At 41.4% G+C, this 24607-nt stretch overlaps 1 protein-coding gene across 3 annotated transcripts in view; it reads left to right on the forward strand.

Annotated features, from left to right (window-relative positions):
* The first annotated feature begins 658 nt into the window (after nt 1-658).
* STX7 (syntaxin 7) overlaps nt 659-24607 on the forward strand; it is a 47042-nt gene continuing 23093 nt past the window's right edge. For 2 of the 3 annotated variants that reach the window (XM_032339498.1, XM_032339500.1), the window contains exons 1-2: nt 659-849; nt 7366-7516. In XM_032339498.1, the coding sequence (XP_032195389.1) occupies nt 7432-7516 (85 nt within the window). In that variant the 5' untranslated portion in view covers nt 659-849; nt 7366-7431. Of the gene's footprint in view, nt 850-3968; nt 4082-7365; nt 7517-24607 lie in introns of all 3 variants that reach the window. The other variant, XM_032339499.1, reaches the window with a different exon arrangement.

A 24607-nucleotide genomic window follows, 5' to 3' on the forward strand; every position in this document is an offset into this window, starting at 1 on the left:
GAATGTAAGTTGCTGTTTATTAAAACACTTACTGTAGTTTTCTTCAGGAAAGATGTGAAATAGGAAATATTTCTTGTTCTCATTTTTCTCTTAAAAGCAGACGATTAAAAGTAAGCTGAGGGTGCCTGGGTGGCTCAGTGGGTTAAGCCTCTGCCTTGGGCTGGGGTCATGATCTCCTGGTCCTGGGATGGAGTCCTGCATTGGGCTCTCTGCTCAGCAGGGAACCTGCTTCCCCACCTCTCTCTCTGCCTGACTCTCTGCCTACTTGTGATCTCTGTCTGTCAAATAAATAAATAAAATATTTAAAAAAAAGAAAAAGAAAAAGAAAATATGTCTACTAAATGCGCGACTCTTCACTTATTTTGTCATTGTTCTCTCTAGGACTGCATATTTGCTTTAGCATTTTTTAATGGAGCCCTGAATACGTTCTACTGTAGAGTAAGAAGATGGGCAGGACCTGATGGGGCGGGCTGAAGATACGAGTCTAGGGAGGCCGCCATCACCCGATAAAGACGGATGCTCTCCGTTCCCTCCTCTGGTTTTTTTGGACGCTGGCTAAGACGTTTGCCTTCCGTTAGTCGAGGCCTCAAAAACACCTCCCTTGCAATTTTCTTGGTACCTTATTCCTTAGCTGAGACACGGAGGGGGCGGGGCAGAGTGGCTGTCACTCAATCTCGCCGGCCAACGAGAGGGGAGCCAGCCCCGCCTCCTTCCCAGAGCTGTATTGTGCGCATGCGGACTGGGAGCCCCAGTGCCACCGCCCATCAGCTGAGAACCGTAGCGGGGGCCTCTGGGGCCCGTGGGTGCCCACGGCCAGAGGAGGAGAAGGAGGAAGCCGAGGAGGCTGGGGTAAGCGCAGCCTGGGGGGAGGGAGGGGGCCCCCAGGCCCGGTGTCCCAAAGGCGCTAAGTCCCCGCGGCTGCCGCGCCTCCTTGTTTGTGCGCGTTGTCAGGTGGCCGCCGCCTTGCGCTTTGCCGCTGTGGTCGGGAGGCGGAGGGCGGGTGCTGCTCCAGCCTCGGAGCACCGCTGCTGCCCACGCCCCCGGTCAGGCAGGCCCTGCCGGCCTCGCCGGCCCCGCCGGCCCCGCGACGCCACGCCGCGCAGCAGCCCGGCTGGGGCGCTGGCTGCGGTGCACCGGCGGGCTGCGCGTACCCGGGCGGGGCCGGCGCCGGGGCCCGCTGGGGCGGAGCTCGGGAATCCTGCTTCTGCCCGGAGCGGGACACCAAGTGACCTCTTCCTCTTTGCGACTCGTGGAGTTAGAAAACGCACTTTAAAGTTCTCTTCCCGAATACAGGGGAACTGAAAATAGATGGCTGTAGTGAAGGAGCCCTAGCCATTTATTCCGAGGCTCATTGTAGTTGGTTTTCTGTCTGGCTTGAAGGCAAGCTAACTTTCTTTGATTTCAGTACACGTCATTAATTGGTTTACATAAAGACCTTTAAAAATACATAAAATATTTCAAGATACCCGCCCCCCTACCACCCACCCGGCTCCTTGTTTTTAGGTTCCTGCTTTTTAAAAATATAGACAGAAGAAAATAACATTACCTTTTGGTCAAATGCTGTATTTTTTTTTCCCCTCTCAAATTTCTTGTATTTGCTTGGCTCTTGTATACATACATTACTTTTTATTTAATTCACATCAGTGTATTTTGACTATAATTTAAAACGTGCACAATCTGGAAGAAAATGATTATGAAGTGCTGTGTGTTGAGTAATGTTGCAGGTGGACATTTCTTCTGGAGCAGCCTTAGCCTCACCCATGCAGAGACTTTTAGCAGTGTAGAGCAGTGTCTTGTGATGTGGCTGGCCTCTGTTTTGAAGGCCGCTTTGAGGAGTTTGTCTCAGACTGTGACTAATTAAGAATTATGCTATTGTTTCAAACTTGTTGTAGAAGTTAATATATTATAGTACCTCATTAATGTCTGCATCATTTTTCTTCGGTTATTTTGCTTCTGCTGCTCCAATAACATAGCCTCGTTTTGGTTAGGATATCAAACTTCAGCCAAGTGCTGGCGGTGGAAAAATAAATTATATAAAACACTGGCAGTAAGTCTGAGTAAAGTTTGTCATGATTCCATTTGACAGTTTGGTGTAGGGAAGGGTGAAAAATAATCCTTGGTATTGTGAGTAAAACCAAATAGTATAATAGTTTAATAGATGGAGATGCTGAGCTAAAGAATTCAGTTAATTTGGTTTGGGTAGAGAATGCTCACATCCCTAGAATGATCGCCTTCACACTTATGGAACATCTACCGAGCACCCAATACTGTGGATTCCACAAGGCTAACAAGGTTGTCTTGTGTTTATATGGCCGAGGTATGGATAGATAATGAGCAGTAGACCACCTAGATCATCTTAAATAGTGATTAGCACTACGATAAAGGAAGTTAGATCAACAGAGAGTGGCAGGAGTGGTAATTTCTCATTTTAGATGCAAGTAGTCACCAAAGACTTATCCAGCATGCAGTGAGACTTTGCTGGTGTAAGGGAGTCAGTCATGTGGGGATCATGGGAGAAGCCTTCTAGGGATAGGAAATGACACTCAGCAAAGCCCTAAGGCAGTAATCAGCCCAGTGCATTTAGGATCTGAAAGAAGACACTGGAATGTAATGTCTTAGGATTGATAACTATTTATCCTCAGACTAGGTATGTGTTCTTAGGAAATAGGTATATTTATCCATTCGGCCTACAAATATTTATTTATTTATTTATTTATTAAAAAATTTTTATTTATTTATTTGACAGAGATCACAAGTAGGCAGAGAGGGAGTCAGAGAGAGGAGGAAGCAGGCTCCCCGCTGAGCAGAGAGCCCGATGCGGGGCTCGATCCCAGGGCCCTGGGATCATGACCTGAGCTGAAGGCAGAGGCTTTAACCCACTGAGCCACCCAGGCGCCCCTCTACAAATATTTATTAAGTACAAATATTTGTTATAGAAGCAAGTACTGAGATTAGAATAGTGCACGAAACAGACAAAACCTTGCCCTCCGGGGAGCTTACATTCTGGTGCATGGTGTGGAGGAAGTCCAGTGTTTTATGTTAGTACTCCCAAATTAGAAAGTGAAAGTATTTCTGTGGTTCTGTCCACGCTTGATTATAGAGCATGAGATTTGTGCTTATTGGGAGTCTTGGGATTCTGCAGTGTGTCCAGTAGTGGTACCTGGGGGTAGTGTTTGACACTTAAGATTTCACAGTTCCCTTTGTTCTTTTATTTGTGCTCTATAGAAAGTCTTGAGAAGATCCTCATGATGAGTGTTGCACTCTGATCCTCTCTTTCCTTTTTTCCCATTACAGTCCATATATTTTCATAGAAAGGTAATTGTTGAGATGTCTACATAAGCACTATTTAGTAGAACTTTCTGCTGTGATGGAAATGTTCTACACAAGAGCTATATAGGCCCCTGGCCTCACATGTCATATTTGAATATTTGGTAGAGCAGGTATAGATAAAGGGTTATTGTTATTCTGAGCAATAAAACTAGGAATTCTGAATGAGCTTTCAAAAATAGTCATCAGGAGGGGCACCTGGGTGGTTCAGTCACAGTCATTAAGCGTCTGTCTTCAGCTCAGGTCATGATCCCAGGGTGCTGGGATTGAGACGCACATGGGGCTCCTTGCTCAGCAGGAAGCCTGCTTTCCCTCTCTCAGTGCCCTTGCTTGTTTTTCCTCTCTCGCTGTATCTTTATCAAATAAACAAATAAAATCTTAAAAAAAATTAATCATCAAGAGTCCTTTAGTGCTTGTTAGCTCTGGGCTAAGTGCTGGAGACTGATGTGGACAGCAGCTATCAGCATAACTTAGTTGATTCTAGTCTATATGCACAGATCATAAACTTTTAAGTCATTTTATAGTTAGCTGTAACTGTGGTTTATCTATTTGTGTATATGTTTTTGCAGTAAAGTTAGTCATTTGGCTCCTTTATTTCTCATATTTTTTCATCTGAAGGGCCAACCATTGTTGTCTTTTAGATATCACTATTAGCAGAATAAGAGAAAAGGACTATGCTGTTCAGCTGTGTTACCTTGATCTACTCATGTAGCTATCTGTTCCTCATCCTAAGATTGGAGTCTGCAGAAAAGTGGTAAATTTTGTTTTGGTTTGTTTTAATTGAGTGGGTTCACCTGTCCTGAGTTTTTGTTATATGGTGAAGCAGTATAATTTAGTGTTTTAAAAATAAGCGCTGTAAGATGTAGTTTCAAATTTTAGCTGTTAAAATTAAGCAAGTTACTTATTCTTGTTATACGGTAGTGTTTTCATGTGAAAAATCAGAACAGTAAGTGTACCTACCTCAGAGGTCTGCCATAAGAATCGACTGAGAAAAGAAATCTAGAAGTCCTAAGCGAAATGCTTTGGAAATAAGAATTACCCATTGTTAATCCTGTTGATTTTAATGGATCTTTCTCTTCTATCATTTGCACATTTCTTTTCATTCTTCGTTCAACACAGAGCTGAGGTGATAACCCACTGTTCCGTTCCTCTAAGGAGATTCCAGCCAGTCCAGCAGCAGCCCCTCTTTGGATGATGGAAGCCCAGTTATCTCAACAGCAGGAACTTTTGAGAATTTAGTTGCTTGATTAAAGGGGTGAGGAAAACTGGTGGTGTTTTAAGCCAATTGATTGATTCTCTGAAGAGGAAAAAGGGGGCCTTAGAAAAAAAACAGGGAGAAGGCTTAGGTTAGGCTCTCAGGAGTTTTGAGGATTAAGGGGAGTGTTTTAATACTGTGTATGTGGAGGGAGGAGCCTCCTGAAGACAGTAAATGAGAAAGGTTTTCTCATTCATATGTTTGTGTTGGCAGTGAGGCAGTTTTTCTAGAGCTCTAGTTAATGGGGAAAGGAAAAGGAAAGGTGTCAGTGAGCCAGGAGAGAATTGCCTGTTTTTGTCAGTGGAATATTAATTGTTAATGAAAAGGAATGACCCATTGATCCATGCTGCGATATGGATGGACCTTGGCAACATGTTAAAAGAAAGAGGCACATTGTGTGATTTTATTCAGAGGAAATGTACAGAATAGACAAAGTCATGAAGACATGAAGTAGATTAGTGGGAGAGTTTGCAGAAAACAGGATTGTACACTTTAAATGGGTGAATTGCATGGTTGTGAATTACATCTCAAGGTTTTATTGAAAAAAAAAAGATGCAGAATTTCAAGATCTAATTGGTGGCTTGTGAGATGCATGCGATAGTGTTGGTTTCAGTCCAATCTTGTTCTGACTGGGCCACAGCTCTTCAGGTGGCCTCAGGCCCAAGGCCAAGGCCATCTGCCATCTTCCTGAGGCAGTTCTGTCTGAGTTGAGATTTAGGTCTATCCATAGGACTAGGTGAGATCTGAAGAGCCCAGAATAGGTAAATTGGACCTGTGGATCAATGAAGGATGAATGGAGAGCATCTGAAAGTTCCCAGGAATTCCATAGTGGCCAGGGACATTCCACGTTGCACCAGAGTTTCAGCTATGGAGCCAGTACTGTTCTGCCTGTCTCTGCAGTTCTACAGGTGTCCTTCCTGCCAGAACTGCCCTCTTCTCCCCTACCAGCAATCTCCAGTGGCTTCTTATTGCAACATATTAAAACTAAATCCAGCATTCAGGGCCCTCTCTTTTCCATGACCTTAGTTTTGTTTGGTAGCAGGCATGGGTGGCTTGGGAGCCCAAACCTTGGGATTGAACCCCACCTCCACACGGTAGGTGGTTGGATTACATTTATAGTTACTTCATTTTATAAGCCGCAGTTTGCTTGTTGTTAAAACAAGGTTTATTTGCTACTATCCCCTTTAAGGGGGAGGCTTTAAAAATTAGAATAGACGGTCTGTGTGAAATGCATTTCATTTCTCAGATGGGCAATAAATGTTGGGTCATTTCTCTCCGTGTTGTCTCCTACTTGTCCCAGCCATGACTCTCCTGATCCCAGGTAGACTAGCAACCATCCCTGCCTTCCCGAAATTCCACACTGCCAAGTACCCTGTATGCGCGTCCTGGGTCTGCCGGTCCCAGGCTTCACATCTTTGCCTTTGTCATTTTCCGTACCAGTCATACCCAGGTAGTTACATCTTCTGTTTCTGTGTCATAAATTCTTTCAAGATAAGGGCAATGGTGAAAATTTCCTTTTCCTAGCCTCTCACCTTTGTCTGGCACATGACCTTTTGCTGATTTGTGTTGCTCTTATTTTACTCTACTAAGTTTCTCCCCCCTCCAAAATGACAAACATGAATTGAGCAGATTCTTGTCCTGTTTGCTTGCCACTCCCTAGTGCTTCATTTCATGCTGGCCATGTAGCAGACTCTGAGTAGAGAGTCGGTTCACACATGGACTGCCTACAGCTTTGCTGCAGTCAGTGCACTCAGTGAAATATGGGTGTGGAGTTGTTGAGAGTCTGTGCTGTGCCCAGTCCTGTCTGCCGGGATACCCTTTCCGTCTTTCTTTCCAAACCGCGACACATGTGGTGTGGCGTGCATTGAGACCGAAAAGAGCTTCCTCTCGCCTCCTTCCTGTGGCAGTGCCCCAGCTTTGCTTCCTGTCCTCATGCGGGCTTCTGGAAGAGGAGTGTGTTCTCCTTGCTCTGTTGGTAAGGTGTGGTGAGCTTTTACGGAGCATGCCCTTTTCCCCTCACTTGTCAGCTCTGCCTCTCAAAGTTGACCTATGCTATTACAATTAGAAGACCCATCAGTCCTATGTTCCGAAGCTGTTCCTCTGTGTGTTAAATTAGATAAAGTGACATTTCTGGGGACACCCTGAACTTTGTATACCATTTAATAAATATGTAAATACCCATTTTGTGTCAGGAATTTTTATTTATTTTTTTATTATTGTTTTTAAAGATTTTATTTATTTGACAAAGATCACCAGTAGGCAGAGAGGCAGGCAGAGAGGGGTGGGGGGGAAGCAGGGCAGAGGGCTCAATGCAGGGCTTAATCCCAGCACCCTGGGATCATGAGCTGAGCGGAAGGCAGAGACTTTAACCCACTGAGGCACCCAGGCACCCCATGTCAGAAATTTTTAAATGTTGGAGAAAGAAAAGATACGTCGCATGTAGACACTGCTTTATAGTTGCTGGCACTTTAGTTAAGGAGAAAAATATGTAAACAATTAAAATTATACACAAAAAAGGGACTTGGCAACTTATCCTTAGATCAAAGTTTTCAAAGGGAATGTACAATTTGAGCTTAATTTTAATTGTTTAACATGACTGGGACCTTTCTAAGGCCAGTGTTTTTTTGTTTTTTTGTTTTTTTTTAAGGCCAGTGTTTTTGATAGCCATGAGAGTTTTACTGTTTGATGTGTCTCTTTGCCATATTTCAACTCTGTTAGGTGATAATTTGGAAAATGTAGGCCAATAACTTTAAAAGTACAATTATGTGACTTCTGTTTTGTAGGTGACTGCTTAGAAAACTGTCCAGCCCGCCAACATCTGATGAAATTAGTGAATAAGCGAATCAGCTATGTCTTACACTCCGGGAGTTGGTGGTGACCCCGCTCTACTGGCCCAGCGTATCTCTTCTAATATCCAGAAGATCACACAATGTTGTAAGTTGACTTCACTGTTTTCAATTCTTAACTGAACTTCGACGTTCATACTTGGACAACTCCCAGACTGAGAAAGGGAGGAGCAATCCTCTAAAAACAGATTTTAGAAGGCTAGAACTCTTAAAATTAAAAATAAAAAAATTTTTTTAAAAAAGAAGGCTAGAATTTTTTAGAGTGAATGTGAAAGATAATTAGAAGAGATAATACTTTTGCATTTTTCTGTAGAGTGCCATGCACATAATACACTATTTTATTAATGAAATAAAGATATAAAAGAATAGATACTTATATTTGCTTTAAAATCATCTGGTTCTGGATGAGATTAAAGAGGCTTGTTGATTAAATGCCATAGGATTGGAGCTGGGGAGTACCAAGAAGAGTTTACATTTATTAAAAATAAAGTTTTGTAGAGGGAAAAATACACGGTCCATCTTTAAGGAGCAGGGAGTAACTAATAAGGCAACTTTTTTTTTTTTTAATTTTTTTTAATTTTTATTTATTTGACAGACAGAGATCACAAGTAGGCAGAGAGGCAGGCAGAGAGAGAGGAGGAAGCAGCCTCCCTGACAAGCAGAGAGCCCGATGCGGGGCTCGATCCCAGGACACTGGGATCATGACCTGAGCTGAAGGCAGAGGCTTTAACCCACTGAGCCACCCAGGCACCCCTAATAAGGCAGCATTTTAATCCATTGAGACAGATCTAGAAGATAATTCTCAGAATTCCCACAAACTATCTGTGCTACACCTGTCAAAAACTATCCTAGTAGACCAATCCCATGTAGCATTTTTTTTAGAAATTATTACTCCTTGGGATGGATGGATAGATAGATAGATAGTTTAAAAGATTACTGTAGCAAATTTGAGCCGAAAGTAAAACCTAAAGTTCTACATTGTGTTTCCGAATCATAGCTAATCACATATGTGGATTATTTTTAGTTACCTTGTGATAAGTATTTTGCCCCTTTGAGTGTTACCTAAAGAGTTTATTTTAGGGTGTGTTAAAACAGCATTATTCTTCAGCTTACTTTGTTAAGTCTCCTGTTCTCTTTACCAGAATGGGTTAACACACTGTGAAAATAAAGAATGTTTTCAGATGACCAAACCATGTTTTCTTATCTAATCATTAACTTCTGAGAAGTTACTACTTTACCCAGATGATTTCAGTAAGGTGTCAGCATGTTTTGGAGGCAAAAGGAGTAAAAGTAGATTACAGATGGTTCTAAGAAGGCACTGCTGTGCACAGTGGTATAATAATAAAAGCCAAAGAAATCAAGATTCTTTTTCTTTCTTAGAAGTAGTGCTGGTTGGCCTCAGGCTCATGTGTGAAAATTAAGAGAGGTTATAATTTTAGTTTACATGTGTGGGAAAATCAGGACCTTTGTGTAAGAAACCAGACCAGGAGGCCTTCCTCCAGAGGACCAGGCAGGTCTTTTGGGCTGGGAAAAGTGAATGTTAGGAATTCTGGGAAGAGGAGGAGGAATGAGGGTAGGCGCTGAGATCATAGAGGCAGTAATTATCCGGTGGTATGACAGATATACAGACTGGAGATCATGTGTGGGCTTGAACTGGAAGGAAGTAAGAGTAACTTAAGTCATGTCCACCGAGAAAGAGATCGGTTGATCCAACCAGATGAGGAGTGATACGTTGGGCCAGAGTTGCATATTCATGGCATAACTCATAACTAAGTATGTGACTTTGTTGTGTGCTTTGGGGCAGCTTTGGACTGTGGAGCGCGCTGGGTTTCTCAGCTCGTTAAGCATTTGACTCTTGATTTCTGCTCAGGTCATGATCTTGGGTTTATGAAATCGAGCCCGGCATCAGGCTCTGTGCTAGGTGTGGAGTCTGCTTGAGATTCTTTCTCTCCCTCTGCCTTTCCCTTGCTCATACATCTGCTCTCTTTCTCTCAATAAATAAAATCTTTAAAAAAAAGAAAAGAAAAGAAAAAAGAATACTAGGTCTCTTCAGCTATGAGAAGCTATAATCACCATCTTCAAATATTAGAAACACTGTCTTATATAAAATATAAGAAAGGTATTCTGCATGATCATGAAGGTCTCCACAAATGAATAGAAGCAACGGTAGCCAGACTTCAGCTCTGGAAGGATAGGGCTTTTGAATAATCCTGGTTATTCAGGGATGGAATTGCCAAGCTCAGGAGGAGTGCAGTCCCTGTTACTAAGTGACGAGTATATGGTAGTCAAATACTGTTTCTCAGGTCTGTTAGAGGTTTAAACACTAGAATAATGGTTCAGACTAAGTGACTTGTAATTAAGATATTCTCTGTTTGTTCAGCAAATAATTTATTGAGCACTTACTGCTTGCTAGTCATGGTACCAGACTCTGGAAATCCAGTAAGCAAGATCCCTCTGGCCCTTTTCTCATGTACTTTATAGTGTAGGAAGAAACCGATGGTTAAAAAAAATTTAATGGGGTGGGGTAACCAGGTGATGGGCATTAAGGAGGGCACATGATGTAATAAGCACTGGGTGTTATATACAACTGATGAATCACTGACCTCTACCTCTGAAATTAATAATACAGTATATGCTAATTAATTAATTTAAATGAATTTTTTTAAGAAGTTAAGAAAAATGAATGACATGGTGTCCTATAATGAAAATGAAAGTAGTATGAGAGCAGGTACCTGAGGGGGAAGCTGCCATGGCTGAGATGGTCCCCTGAGTGAGGACGAGAAGGGGCTAGGAGTGAGAAGATGTATGACAAGAACATTTAGAAGCAACCATAGCTGGTATTAAAATCCTGAAGCAAGATAATAGACAAGAAAGGGAAGCCTGGTGTGGCTGAAACACAGCCTATGAGGCAGTTATGGCTGGAGATGAAATCAGAGAGGAGGTCAAACAGGCCGCCCTGAGCCGGGGAGGCTGTCAGGGAGTTTAGATTTCATTCTGAGAAGGAAGACACACAGTCAGATCTGTACTTTGAAAAGATTGCTTTGGCTGCTGCTGCTTAGAAAGTGGACTTCAAGGAGTTTGAGGTGGGGACTCGTTGTCCATCGCACGGGTCTGGTGATTGATGTTGGCTCGTACCAGCGTGGTGGCAGTGGGGACAGAGAGAACTGATGAATGTTCTTCGGAGGCAGAGCCAGCAAGACCTGCTGATGAATGTGGGTGGATTGAGAGAGAGAGAAGGAAGTTTAGGGTGACTCCATGTTTTCGTTGAGCAGCCAAGTACATACTGAGGTATATACTGTAGTTTAGAAACAGAGAGAATTTTTTTGGCGAAGTAAAGTTTGAGATGTCTTTTTTTTTTTTTTTTTTTTAATTAACATATAATGTATTACTAGCCCCAGAGGTACAGGTCTGTGAATCGTCAGGCTTACACACTTCACAGCACTCACCATAGCACATACCCTCCCCAATGTTGAGATATCTTTTAAACTCCTAATTAGAGATGTCAGACATCTAGTTTGGATTTATGAATTTGGAGATCAGAGTGTCATCAGAGGATAAGTAGTATTTGAAACCATGGGTCTAAAATAATCACAAAGGAGTAGAAGCAGAGAGCAGGAGCGTTAAAAATGTAGAAGTCAGGAAGGCAGGGAGAAGGCATGAAGAATCAGAGTGACTGGGGAGGTAAGAAGAAAATCAGGATCTGGTGGATTTCCAGAAATCAGAAAAAGTGTTTCAGGACTGAGTGAGCCATCATCTGTGTCTCATGCTGCCGAGAGACTAAAAAGCAGAGAATTGGTTAGGGCAGACTGGTTGCTTGGAAAGGAATGGTCTCAGGGACGCCTGGGTAGCTCAGTCAGTTAAGCGTCTGCCTTTGGCTCAGGTCATGATCCCAGAGTCCTACTTGAGCAGGGATCCTGCTTCTCCCTCTGCCTGCCACTCCCCCTGCTGTTGCTGCTCTCTCGATCTCTGTCAAATAAATAAAATCTGAAAGAAAGTAGAAAGGAAGAAAGATCTCATATTCATGTCTGAGTGTGATGGAGAAAAGGAGGGAGAAGAACTGATCCTTTTTCAACTAAAGAGCTTTCCTAGACTCCTACTCTCCTCTGCTTGTATCATTGAGTAGAGCTTATGTATAGTGACCTGGCTACACCTAGTTGCTGGGAAGGCTGGATTGCACTATGCTTACTGAAATTGGGGCTTGCTTTATTTAAGAAGGGGAAGAAATTCAGTATTTAGGAGGCAGTTGGAGGATTCTACCATTGAAGTAGAAAGAGGGTCTAAGAAGAGGCTGCTTTTTTCTGCTACATAAGAGAGAGTCTACCGAGAGTACAATTGCGAAAGGAAGGTCTCTGAAGGTGAGAGAGGGAGGGGAATGGGTCACCAGTGCCCGGTTTGCGTTTTGTTCACTGTACAGAGCCCAGGCAGAATATGGCATGAATATAAATGTGGTGGGCAAAGATGGGAGGTTCCGTCTGGGTGGCCTGGTTTTAAATGAAGTAGGAGCCAAAGGCATTAGGCAGAGAAGAGCTGGAAGGCTATGGGAAGTTTATGGAAAGGAGAAAGTGATTAGTTACAGATTTGACAATGGGAAGGATTGACATACCTTGGAATGAAGGGTTGTTTCACATGTTGAGTACTCACTTGAGATTTGGGATCATGAATTTAGTGAAACCAATCATCATTATGTATTTTTTCTAATTCTGAGAGTCAGTGTCTGAATGAAGGGAAGTTTAGATGAGGTAGAGTTTGTTAGTGTTAAAGATCTAACCTACCCCGTGTGCATCACTGAATCGGATATGAAGAAATCACGTGGAAGTGAAAGGCAGAAGTGTGAAATTTCAGTTCATTTTTTTCCCATCTGGTAGTGCTAATAATACTGGATGTCATTGAATAAGATGGTACTTTGCACCACATTTAGGTGTTTCTCTTCACACTACATTTGCATCTCTTAAATTTGTGTCCAGACAAATTATCTAGTTGCACAAAAGAAATCTTAGAAGAAGATGCTGTAAGTAGGGTAATACCCTTGTTAGAATATGTGCACCTGTTCAACTAAAGCTAACGTCTTCCTAAATACTGCAGTGGGAGAAGTTTATTTTGATATTACTTTTGATTGAGATCAGGGAAAACTTGTAAACTATTAATTTTTATGGCTTAGTTTATACCAAAAAAGAAAATAGCAATCAAAAAGATTTTTGATTCTGGGAGGGACCCAAGAATAACATTTACTAAGATTGGAATTTTTTCTTTAACTAGTACTATATCCTGAGAGTTCTGTTTTGCAAAGAGTAGAACAGATGAAACAAGATATTTTTAACTTTTTTTTGTCTTAAGATACTTTTTGTTAAAAATATCTGTAATCTTATCAATTTTCTTTACTAGTGAATTACTTAAATCATATTACAATAATGTAACTTATATAAAAATATTTAAAGTGTAAATTCATAAATATAAAATAGATAGAAATAGATTATATTAACGTTAACTTTTTAAGAATGACTAATAAGTGTAACAGATTAGAACTTTATTAGGGATTTCTCTAGAGCATTTAAAATAATTAAGAAAATACATATTTTTTTCTTAATGTAACTATTTATTTGAAAATTTTCCTGAATATGGAATTTTATTGACAGGGTGGTAGGGGTGGAGGTGGAAGCAATGAGGAAAGTTATTTAGATCTCAGTGTGATCCCGATGAAGAAAATATTTTGACCCTGTGAGAGAAAGTGTTTTGTTGTTGACTCTGTCACAGAGTCAGCAAGGTATTTGTGCCCCAGCTGCTCCATCCTTTGCCTGTGGCACAGACACTGTTCCGTTGATGGCCCCACCATGGCATCCAGTCTTTCTCAATCCAGTGCTGCAGGCAACCATTCCCAATAGACAGGAGTTGGCATGTCAATAAAACGATTTGTTATCCCAGGTCTAGAAGATGATCATGCATCAGAAGAAATGCTTGGACTTAATGCTTAGGCTTTGGCTTGAGATATTTACAAGTAACATTTTTATTAGTAGTATTTGGAGATGAGATGTATACCCAGTTACCGCTTATCACCTGTCTGTATTTTCTTTGACACAAACTCCTACCAGTGATGGGTAGCGTAAGGATGAACAAGCCTTTATGGGTGGAAATGGCTGAGCCCATTACATAAGGTAAAGCAGAGTAGGATATTTTCACTGGTACCATTCATCCTTGTGCAAGCAAACAACCAAACCCAGAAAAATGTACTCATTTTTGAATAAATGATATCATTTATCTCCTGTAGATTATTTCAACACAGACTTGTTTAGAGTTGCAAAAACACACAGAAGTAACTCATGTTTTTGAAAGAAGCAGAATAAATTATTGAAATCCATCTCATAACTGAACATTTTTTTTAATCTTTAAAAAATAGAGCTATAATGTATAGAGAGAGAAGTACACCAGTTATTAGTGTATAACTCAATAAATTGTTACAACACCACATATACCAAGAAGAACATTACCAGTACCCTGAAGCCCTTCTCATGTTTTACCCGCCCCATACTCTATAAAGGTAAACCTCTAACGTGACTGACTGATAGTCCCAATTTCTTAACTTTAGTAGAGTCATGTATTATGTTTCATGCTGGACTTCTTTCTCCCGTTATATTTGTACTGTTCACCATGTTGTGGCGTGTAGCTGTAGGTCATATGTTTTCATTATTGCGTAGTATTCCATATTCAACCAGACCACAAGCTGTTTATTCTTTCTGTTGTTTATGTACATTTAGAATGTCTCTGTCTTTCTGTTTTTCTTTTTTGCTATTATGAGCAATGCTTAACATTTTTACATGTTCTTTTGTCTGACTTACGTGCCTAAGAGTACGGTTACAGGATGCATGTATGCTTAGCTGTAGTTAGTGGTTACCTAAAGTCATCATACCAGGTTATACTCCACCAGCCAGTGTATCAGAGTTCATTTTGCTCCAAATCCTTGCCAGCATTTGGCCTTTACAGTCTTAAATTTCACCCCTTTAGACATAGTTCTATCTCATTGTGATTTATATTGCAATTCCCTGATTAGAATCAGATTTTTTAGAACGTCGCTGAGGTAGGAAAATCGGCGAGACGATAGGAAAGATTTCTAATTAAGCAAGCTCTCTGTGAGTGCGTACACACTTCCTGAAATCAGATCCTGGTAGCAGTATGACCTTGAGTAAGCTCTTTCATTCCCAGGACGTGATTTTCTTACATATATTTTCTCTGGGCTGGATTATGGCCTCTTTCAACTTGAACAAGCTGTAATTGTGACCAAAGTTTTAAAGAATCTTAAAAGCTCTTCCAGCAGATGCAGGATTGTTCTCTTTGTTATTAAGAGACAAATTGCCATATCTGGATCCATAACACATACTTTCAAATTTCTGTAATTGAAATAGTCTTCACAAGACCAGCTAGAGTTCCATGAAGACTTGTGTATTATTTCTAAGTATTAGAAGATGGGAGAGTTGCAGTCACAAAGGTGTCTTCATTAATTAAGGTATGAATTGAAGGAAACATAAGTAGAAATATCAACAGTCGGCCATGAAACATAGTCATCAGTGGGGTGTCTGGGTGGCTCAGGTGGTTAAGTGTCTGCCTTTGGCTCAGTTCATGATCCAGGGGTCCTGAGATGGAGTCCCGAGTCCCATATCAGACTCCCTCTTCCTGCTGCTCCCCCTACCTGTGCGCTCTCCCTCTCTCTCTCTGACGAATAAATAAATACTATCTTTAAAAAGAAAGAAAGAAAGAAACCTAGTCATTGAAATAAAATCTTCCCACGGGTACACATAGTAAGTCTTACTACCAATGTTAATAAGAATTCTGGCATTTGAGTATTTTTTAAAAGGAATAATCTGAAAGAGAAAGAGAATGGCTACAAGTTAGCCTGTGGGAAATGAACAAATTAGATCTATCGGTAACATAAAATACTACTCAGCTGCATTTATGAGTGTAGAAGTTTTCTGCTAACATGTGCATAACATGTCATATGTGCATGTGTGTTCATTCCAGAGGGTTCAGGAGAGCAGAACCTTCTAGGGGGGCATAAAATGTGTAAACTTAAACCCATGTTGTAAAGATGAAGAGAAGGTGAATGGAAAATGTTTATGCTGAATCTTCACTGTTTCATTTTCTGTCATTTATTTCCTGTAGATTATTTCAACACAGACTTGTTTAGAGTTGCAAAAATATTGCTGGTTTCTTTGTGTTGTGATGAGCTCTCATTCTGTATGGGTCCTTTCCTTATTTATTAAAAAGGATCAGTGCTTGCCTTTGTCCTCATGAGGTTCCTAGGACTTTGAGATGAAATATAAAATCTATATAAATGTGTGAGTCCTTTTATTACTTTTGAGAATGAATACAGTTCTTTTCATTGTAGTCTGGTGAAGGGGTCCCTTGTTTTTGCCTCTCAACACATGACTAAACAAAAGGGAAGCAATATCATCAGCTTCTCTTTTTTGGTGTCAGGGCCAACTTTTCTTTTAAAAAAAAAGCTCCAGTCCTGAGAAGTTAATAAATTTACTGGAACTGTATATTTACCCAGGAATTAGGAATGTGTCTTTTTTTCTTGGGGAGCAGTCTCTGTGGGTTTTGGTAGATGTAAAGGTGGTTTATAGAGGAAAAAGAGATGAAAACTTGTCCCTCCCCCCAATGCTGTTTGATATAGCTATGTTTAACATCACTCATCTGAAAATATTTGGTTGGATCTTTTCCCCTGAGCAGAAAAACTTAGTACCTTTGCTCTCTCATTGCTGTAATTTTCTTCATGGCTAGGGTGTTGACACAGCGTAGAGATAGGTGTCGGAATTAGTGCCTTCTCCAAGAGAATTTTAACAGAGAGCGACAATTTTTTTTTCCTCTCTGATGGCTTTTCCTACATGACCAAACATGAGTGATGTTTATGACAGAATGTGAATCTGATGGCTACAGAAGTGTTTGCATATAATTATATTCTTTCATTTTTTTTTTTTTATGAAAACAAAATCATACTATACATTTCTTTTCCTGCTTGCTTCTTTTGGTCTTATCTGTTGGCCAAATAATTTTCCATTATATGAGTGTGTCACACATCATTTAACCAAACCTTTATTAATGGACATTTTGTCCTAAGATTGTATGTTTAAAAGTCGAGGAACTTAGCATTTATGCTGCCTCCACACATGAATCCTCCTGCATTCCATGTAGGTAAGGTATGATGCTGATTATATGATAAAATCCTCATGTATGTTTCCCCACCCATGTTATGTAAAAACATTTTAATTATTACTGTATTGTTTCACTATAAATATATTCAGTGTGCTTAGTACTTATATGTCACAGAGTAGCTTCTCTTTTATTAAAATGAAGTTTGTGGTTGGTTGTGTAACGACCTCTCAACGGTCCCGGGCTGCTGCCTATCTGTACATTTTAGTTGGTTCAGTGTTGATGTGGGAGTCAGACAGCAGATGCTAGGCTAGGTTGTTTAGTTTGGGTTTCCTGTAATAATTATGACAATTCTTGTCCTCCTCTCTTTGACTCTTTTATGTTGTTTTTCACCAGTTCCTGAGCAATATTTTCCATTAAAGAGTAATTGCCATTTATACTCATTCCAAACTGGATTTTTTTTTAAAAGCAGGTATTAATTGATTTGCCTGTTAATTTATTTGGATGAACCTATAAGTCTTACAAAATAGTGTTCTGTAGGTTTTGGTGCATTTATTTTGCCAGTCTTTCTTGTTGTAGTGTCATTATCTTGGTCTTATTTGAAGAAACCATTGTTGGGGTAGCATGTCACTGATACTGAATATGGCCAGCTAGCTACTTCTCTGGGATAGCTTAGCCGTTATCCCTTTCAAAGCCAAGGGCATGCCCACAGTCATGAACAAGATTCCTTCCCAGCGTGTAGACTGTTATTTTCTTAGCGAGGACTGTGAAAACTGTTAGCTAAAAATCCAGCTGACGCCTGCTTATTTGTGAATACCCAGAGCACTGTCTTGCTGTTGGGGCTTGGGGGGAGAGCTGGGCAGGGTGGTGGAAATACATCCAGTGATTTGAGTTATACAGTATTGCCAGTATACTCTGCCTGATTCAGAAGTCTCTAGAAGATGTGTAAAGTTAGTATCTTTTAACTAAAGTTAGTATCTTTTAACTACAGGCATACCTTGGAGATATTGTGGGTTTGGTTGCAGAACAATAAAGTAAGTTAAATTTTCAGTTTCCCAGTGCATATAGTTATATTTGTATTATATTATAGCCTGTTAAATGTACAGTAGCTTTATATTTAAAGAAACAATGGACATGCTTTAACTAAAAAATAATTTATTGCTAAACCGTGTGGACCATCATATGAGCTTTTAGGGAGTCATAATCTTTTGGCTGGTGGGTATCGCCTCAGTGTTGATGCCTGCTGACTGAGCAGTGCGGTGGTTGCTGAAAGTGCAAGAGGCTGTGGCAATTTCTTAAAATTAGACAGCAGTGAAGTTTACTGCATCAGTTGCCTCTTCCCTTTGTGAACGATTTCTCTGTAGCATGGGATGATATTTCACAGCATTTTACCCACAGCCAAACTTCTTTAAAAACTGGAGTCAATCCTCTCAAACCCTGCCCAGCTAAGTTGATGTGATGTTCTAAGACCTCTGTTGTCATTTCAGTAGTCTTTACAGCAGCTTTATCAGGAGTAGATTCCATCTCAAGAAACCAGCTTCTTCGGGAAGCAGCTTCTCAGCCACTAATGTCTGATGGAATTGCAACAATTCAGTCACATCTTCAGGCTCCACTTTCAATTGTAGTTCTCTTGGTCTGTCTGCCACATCTGCAGTTTCCTCCTAAGCTGGAGTCTTGAGCCTCTCAGAGTCATCCATAATGGTTGGAATTGACTTCTTCCCAGCTGCTGTGCATGTTGACGTTTTGCCTTCTTATGAATCATGAATGTTCTTAATGGCCTCTAGAATGGTAACTCTTTTCCAGAAATTTTAAATTTACTTTTCCCAGACCCATGAGAGGAGTCACTAGTGGGGACAGCTATAGCCTTATGAAGTGTGTTTCTTAAATAAGACTTGAAAGTTGAAAGTTGAAATGACTCCCATTGACTGCAGAGTGGATATTGTGTTAGCAAGCGTGAAAACAGAGTTAATCTTGTTAAACATCTCCATCAGAGTCCTTGGGTGACCAGATGCATTGTCAGTGAGCAATAATATGTTTTGAAGATTTTATTGATTTGAGAGAGAGAGAGTGCACAAATGGGGAGAGGGAAGGAGCAGAGGGAGGTGGACAAATAGACTCTACCTAACATGGGGCTTGATCTCATGACCCTGAGATCATGACTTGCGCTGAAATCAAGCGTCAGAGGCTTAGCGGACTGAGCCACCCAGGCACCCCCAATAAGCAGTAATACTCTGAAAGGAATCTTTTTTCTAAAGAGTAGGTCTCAACAGTGGGCTTAAGATACTCAGTAAACCATGTTGTAAACAGATGAGGTATCATGCAGCCTTCATTTTTCATCTTTGGAGCACAGGAAGCGTAGATTTAGCATGATTCTTAAAGGCCCTGGGATTTTTGGAATGGTAAATGAGCACTCGCTTCAACTAAAAGTCATTAGCTATCTCGGCTTATAACAAGAGAGCCAGCCTGTCTCTTGGAGCTTTGGAGCCAGGCATGGACTTCTGTCAAGCTATGAAAGTCCTAGATGGCATCTTCTTCCAAGATAAGACTGTTTCATCTCCATGGAAAATCTGTTGTTTAGTTTGGCCACCTTCATTAATTATCTTAGCTAGATCTTCTGGGGGAAGAATGTTCTAGTGGGGAATAACAAGAACAAGGGCCCTGCGGTAGGAGCAGGACTAGGGGACTGGTGAGGAGGCCAGCGTGCACAGAGAAGGGAGAGTTGGAGCTGTGGTTGGATTGGTGAGGCCTGTGGGCCACTGTAAGGAGTTGGACTTTTCATTCCAGGTAGAACGAAGGTTTTGAGCATTTAAATAAATGGAGTGCGGAAACAGATCTGAGAATTTTATCACGCAGTCAGCATCACACTTTATTTGATCTGTGTAGAGCTCAGAGGGATGCATTTGTGGAGTCAGCATTAAGTTGTGAGTTCCCCAACTTTTAAACACATAGTCTTAGGATAAAATGTCCATGAACAGAGGTTAGATTAAATGCTGCACAGCACACGGATCTAATAGAGGAGGCACAGTGTTGGGGTCAAGCAGAGTTCCGGGTTTGTCAAGTGGTTAAGGTAAATGGAGGGAGGGGATGGAGGGGCACATGTGCTAGAGAGTGAATATGATGATTGCCCAGAGTTTGGGTTGGGTGAGGAGATGATTGAAGACATGGAGGACAGGGAGGCTGTGTGAGTGACAGTGGCAAAATGACAGAACCAAAGGATGGAAGGTTCTGGTAGGTCAGAGGCCTGTTGTTGGAACCAAGGGCCCAGTGGCAGTGAGCATGACATACCGGAGGTGGTGGGTCATAAATAGTGTGCATGAGAGGAAGGTGATGGAAAAGTTAGTTACTGGCACTGAGCGAGCATTTGATAGGATCTTGAGGAGTGTGACTAAGGTGGGATGGAGGACCAGATCTTTGGGGCGGAGCGTGCAAAGAACTGAGGCCAGGCTGGTGGAAGGATCATCAACATGTATGTTGATATCACAGAGATCTGAGGCAGGAGTCAAGAGCAACCAGGAGGCAGGAGCTAAAACATCAGCAGGTGAGGGGGCGTGGCCGAGGAACACGAAGTGATCTCAGCTGTAATGGGTAGTGGTGACAGGGTCCTCGAGGTTTTGTGTGTGTCCATTCTTTCTTGTCCTCCTTGTCACTAGTCTTCCCTTCTGAATTTGCCTTTCTCTTTCTTTCCTGAGTTCAAGTTTCTACTTCCCTAGGGCCTACTATCTAGCCATCTCATCTATGAGTTCTTTTGTGCCCTAGCTTTAAAATTGCAATTGTCTCATTGGGTTTAAAAAAAAAAAAAAAAACCCAAAAAACTGTGGTGCTATTTTGGGCTATAATTTTTACCCTATCCGCATTGTGGCCACATTTTTTCCTGCTGTGTTCTCTCGAAGGGAATTTTGCCATTCTTTTCCACAATTGTTATGGTCTTTTTTTGTGGTAGCTGTATCTGTTCTTGATATGTTATTCAACGGAATGACTTTGGTTTTCCTGGCAGGGGAGTCCTGTGAGGAGACGAGCGCTGAGTCACTCCGCTCAGGTGCTCATTTCTCTCTGTCTTGTCCTGAGGCCCTGTTTCTTTCCCCCTCTGCCTCTCAGAACCCAGTCTTGTGTGGAAGGTCCTCCCCCTCCAGTCCTCATAGCCCTGCATCACTCTCTTGGTCCCAAGACACACACCTACCTTTCTATAAGGCATCCGCCTGCTCTTAGGGAAAGATGGTACTTTTAGAAGTCAGCAGCCTAGGGGCCCTGAGCGTGGCCCCACGTCCTTCTTCCTCCTTCCCCAAGAGGGCGTCCAGTTCTTTGCTGCCCGCATCTTCATCTTGGAGCTCTGCCTCCCTTCTACCGCTCTGCATCCCCCTTACTCCCCACCTTACCCATACAGCTTCCCACTCGGGAGCTGCTCTTTTCTGTTGCTTTTGACCACATGTATATGTTTTTTAGACGTTTTTATTGTCCTCATTTCTCTGAAAACAAAACTTCTGTGGGTTTTCTCCCCCTCCCCCACTTTGTTCTCTGTGACTTCAGGAGGGAAGATTCAGAAACAGGCTTATACCATGTCGCTGTAGGCAACAGAAATCTATGTTCAATCCACTTTAGTTAGTGACATCTGAGTAGCAGTGTCTTGGTAGACGGAACTGATCAGAAATTAGGAGTGAGGTGACAGTTTGGAAATTGCTGCCATAGAAACTGGAGGTGAACTTCATGACATAGCTAACACCACTCAGGGGCTTTTGGAGCAGAAAGAGAATGAATGGGCCGTTCGGTGGGTGACAGGAGGGCAGCTTGTCAAGAAGGTGTGCCAAGAGGACCAGGAAGGCTGGATTGCTGGAGGGGCAGGGCTTGACCACTGGGGAGTCCTTGCCTGGGTTTGCTGCTCAAACAAATCACCTTCTCAAGGGGCTGCATCTGCCTCCAGGCCTTCATTACTTCTGAGTCTGGACTCCCTCAGAGCAGTAGGTAAACTGAGTAGATCCATGTGATAAAATGGTAGCACTGAATATCTTTGCTAAGAGAGTTTGTAATACTCCAGCCATCTTAGATGTCCAGAGTACAGTTTACATACAGTTTTCAAATGGCTTGCAATTTTTACGAACCGTGCCCTCAGATTTAACTCTTTATGAATCTACAGTAGTTTTAAAATACCCTGCTTTTCCATTTTGTTCATCTGTATGCCTTCCTGCCTTTGAAATATCTGGGAAGAAAACCAGTGAGAAACTTAAAAAGAAATGTGTTCAGTGTTTGAGACCACTTTGTGGAAGAGGCTGCGCATGCAGGCATGCTGGTTAGTTCTGGAAGGAGAGCTTGGCGAACCAGTGGGCTTGGCCTCTGGAGGCGCAGACTCCCTTGTGGAGCCTCAGCTCAGGACTCTCCTTTAGAAGATCTTTTATCTTGCTCTTACCCCTTTTCCTCTCCACAGTTTGCTTCAGTTCTTTTACCCACAAAGAAGATAAGCTGCCCACCCAGGTCACAAGACAGAGCATGAGATAGGGAGCATATTGGAAAAATGCCCATAATTATTTTAGTAGCTGTCTTTCAGATTCTCTGGGGGGTTTTCCCCAGCTAGTGCTTTTTTAGAATTATAATACACTTTTCTTGGTTTTTCTTGATCTATGATATCGCCCAATTTCACTTGATTTTTTTTTCTTAGCACCTTTTTATATTGATACTTCTTTTCAACTCGCTAATTTTTTTAATGATGTATTATACTGTGCATCTTGTACACTGTAATGAACCTAACCTAATGGTTCTACTTCGAATTATGGTAAACCGACCAGTAACAGTACCTTTTATTCTTAAAGAGTTCTACGCCATTTCAAAATGTTTTTCATAGCTATCATCCCCTGTAATACTCCAAATCATTCTTTAAAATGAGTAGAGGGATTGATTGATAGATGAGAAAAGAGGGGAGGCTAAAATGGAATTTGTTTCTTTCCATGTTTCATTGTTTTCTTCTTCAGTTTCAGATCTATCATTGGTAAGTAACTGCTAGATACTTTCAGTGTTGGCAACAGCTAACTCTTCGTGTGTTGGATGATAAAATACAACTGTTCTGTGTCAGCTGATATTTATCTTCATCTCTGCAGTTCTTGTAACTGTATCAGAGATTATGAAGTTTCAGTGCATGGCTCACCTTAGTTAGTTAGCTAAGATACGTTAATAAGAATACTCTTTGGGGCCTCTGGGGGCGTTGGGCTCAGTCACTTAAGTGCCTGACTCTTGATTTTGGCTCAGGTCCTGATCTCATGGTCGTGAGATAGAGCCCCATGTCAGGTTCTGCCATGAGCTAGGAGCCTGCTTAAGGTTCTCTCTCTGCATCCCCTCTCTGCTCGTTCACATGTTCGCTCTCTCTTAAAAAAAAAAAAAAAAAGTATATTCTTACTGTTCATTTCTGACTTTCAGGAGAAAGACATTAACTGCTTCACACCATTAGCTCCCATTTATTGAATTCTTTCTTAAAATTTCCAGTATAAGGTGTTTCCATACACTGTTCTCAGTTGAAATTCATAACTGAAAAAGAGGTGATTTTCTCTCCATTTGACTGCTGAGGCAGTTAGAGCTTGGAAAGATTACATGAGTTGCCAGGGGTCAGCAGCTAGGAAGAAGTGAGGTCAGGTTTCCGCTTCATCAGGCTGTCTGGCTACAAGGCTGCTTTTGCTGGTCTGCACATTTATACTATATGATGTGCCTGACACTGAGTCCGAGTCTCAAATTCACCTGCCCAGGGGCTTTCCTAACTATTATTTTGTTTTCTTTGGTTGGTTATTACAATTCTGAGTTATTTTGGGGGTTGAGCAGCAGAGATGTTTAGTGCTTAGAAAATAGCCATATTCTGTTCTGTTTTTTGGAGATAATTCTTGGAAGGTTCTGTGTGCCTGGTAGGGCTGGCCCAGGTGCCGCCGCCTGCTGGCCACTCTCCCCGGTCAGATCGCATCCTCCTCATACCCCCAGTGAACTGTGACAGGTCGCAACATCACATAGCCCCTCCCTGCACCAACTTACGCCTACCTACAATTTTTAGGGCAAAAAAATAGTTTGCCATGCAGCATTTTTCCCTTAAGAAATCCACTAGATGGCAGCAGACCCACGTGCACTAGAACGGGTCTTTGTTACTAAAGGTGAGCACTGGAAAGGGGACTGCTTGGTTTTTGAGAAAGTAATAATGCACCAATTGGGATGTGTAGGAAATAGTGTTCTCTTTATATTACGAAAAAATGTGATGTATTCTTTAAAGTCATCTCTCTAGAAATATAATGGTGCAAATAGTTCAAAATTGCAGGTAATGTAAAAACAATTTGTTCATTGTATTTGTTCACTGAACTTAATCTATCTCCATTTAGTAGGTGAATTTTTCTTCAAGACACTTTATGGTTATGCAAAGAATTTGTTCCTTAATTTTAATATTTCATGAGTATTTTCTTTAAAGTTAAGCATATGCCAATTAGAATTGAATACGACTATCCTATAAACTTAACAATATCCCAGACTAGATAATCAAGTGAAGCCATAAAGAACCTGACTTGGGAGAAACCAGGATTGCTTACCAGCTTTTTCACATCACCAGCCTGCTTGTCATCTGCATAGAGACCTTACTGTGACTCCCGTTCTGTAAGCTCATCTCTCCTCAGCATTTTTTAATATGGTTAACTTGGGCATGGCAAAAGATCCTCCGGACCACTATCCTACTGTTTTTATCTGCCAGAAGAAAAAGAACTAAGAGATAGTGAAAAATTGGAGAGTAATAAAATAATAGAGGGGTAACAATACAACAGTTACTCTGTAAAAATGTTCAGCCAGTAGACAAAAGGTAACTAATTCTGTTTCTAAATTAAGGTGAAAAGAGCAGCATTTGAAATAACCTATCAAGCCAGCACCTGTGATGTACTGATTATGTATTATTTCTGAAAATTGCGAAAATTCAACTCAGTATACATGCCTGGTTGGTGAAAAATTTGCGGCATTGTTAAATATTGTACCACATAGGCTTGGTAACATAGTGAGTACTTCATACCCTGGAGTAACACTGAGTCAGAGTATGTGAATA

Source organism: Mustela erminea, chromosome 4 (assembly GCF_009829155.1).
Source record: "Mustela erminea isolate mMusErm1 chromosome 4, mMusErm1.Pri, whole genome shotgun sequence".
NCBI classification, from domain to species: Eukaryota; Metazoa; Chordata; class Mammalia; order Carnivora; family Mustelidae; genus Mustela; species Mustela erminea.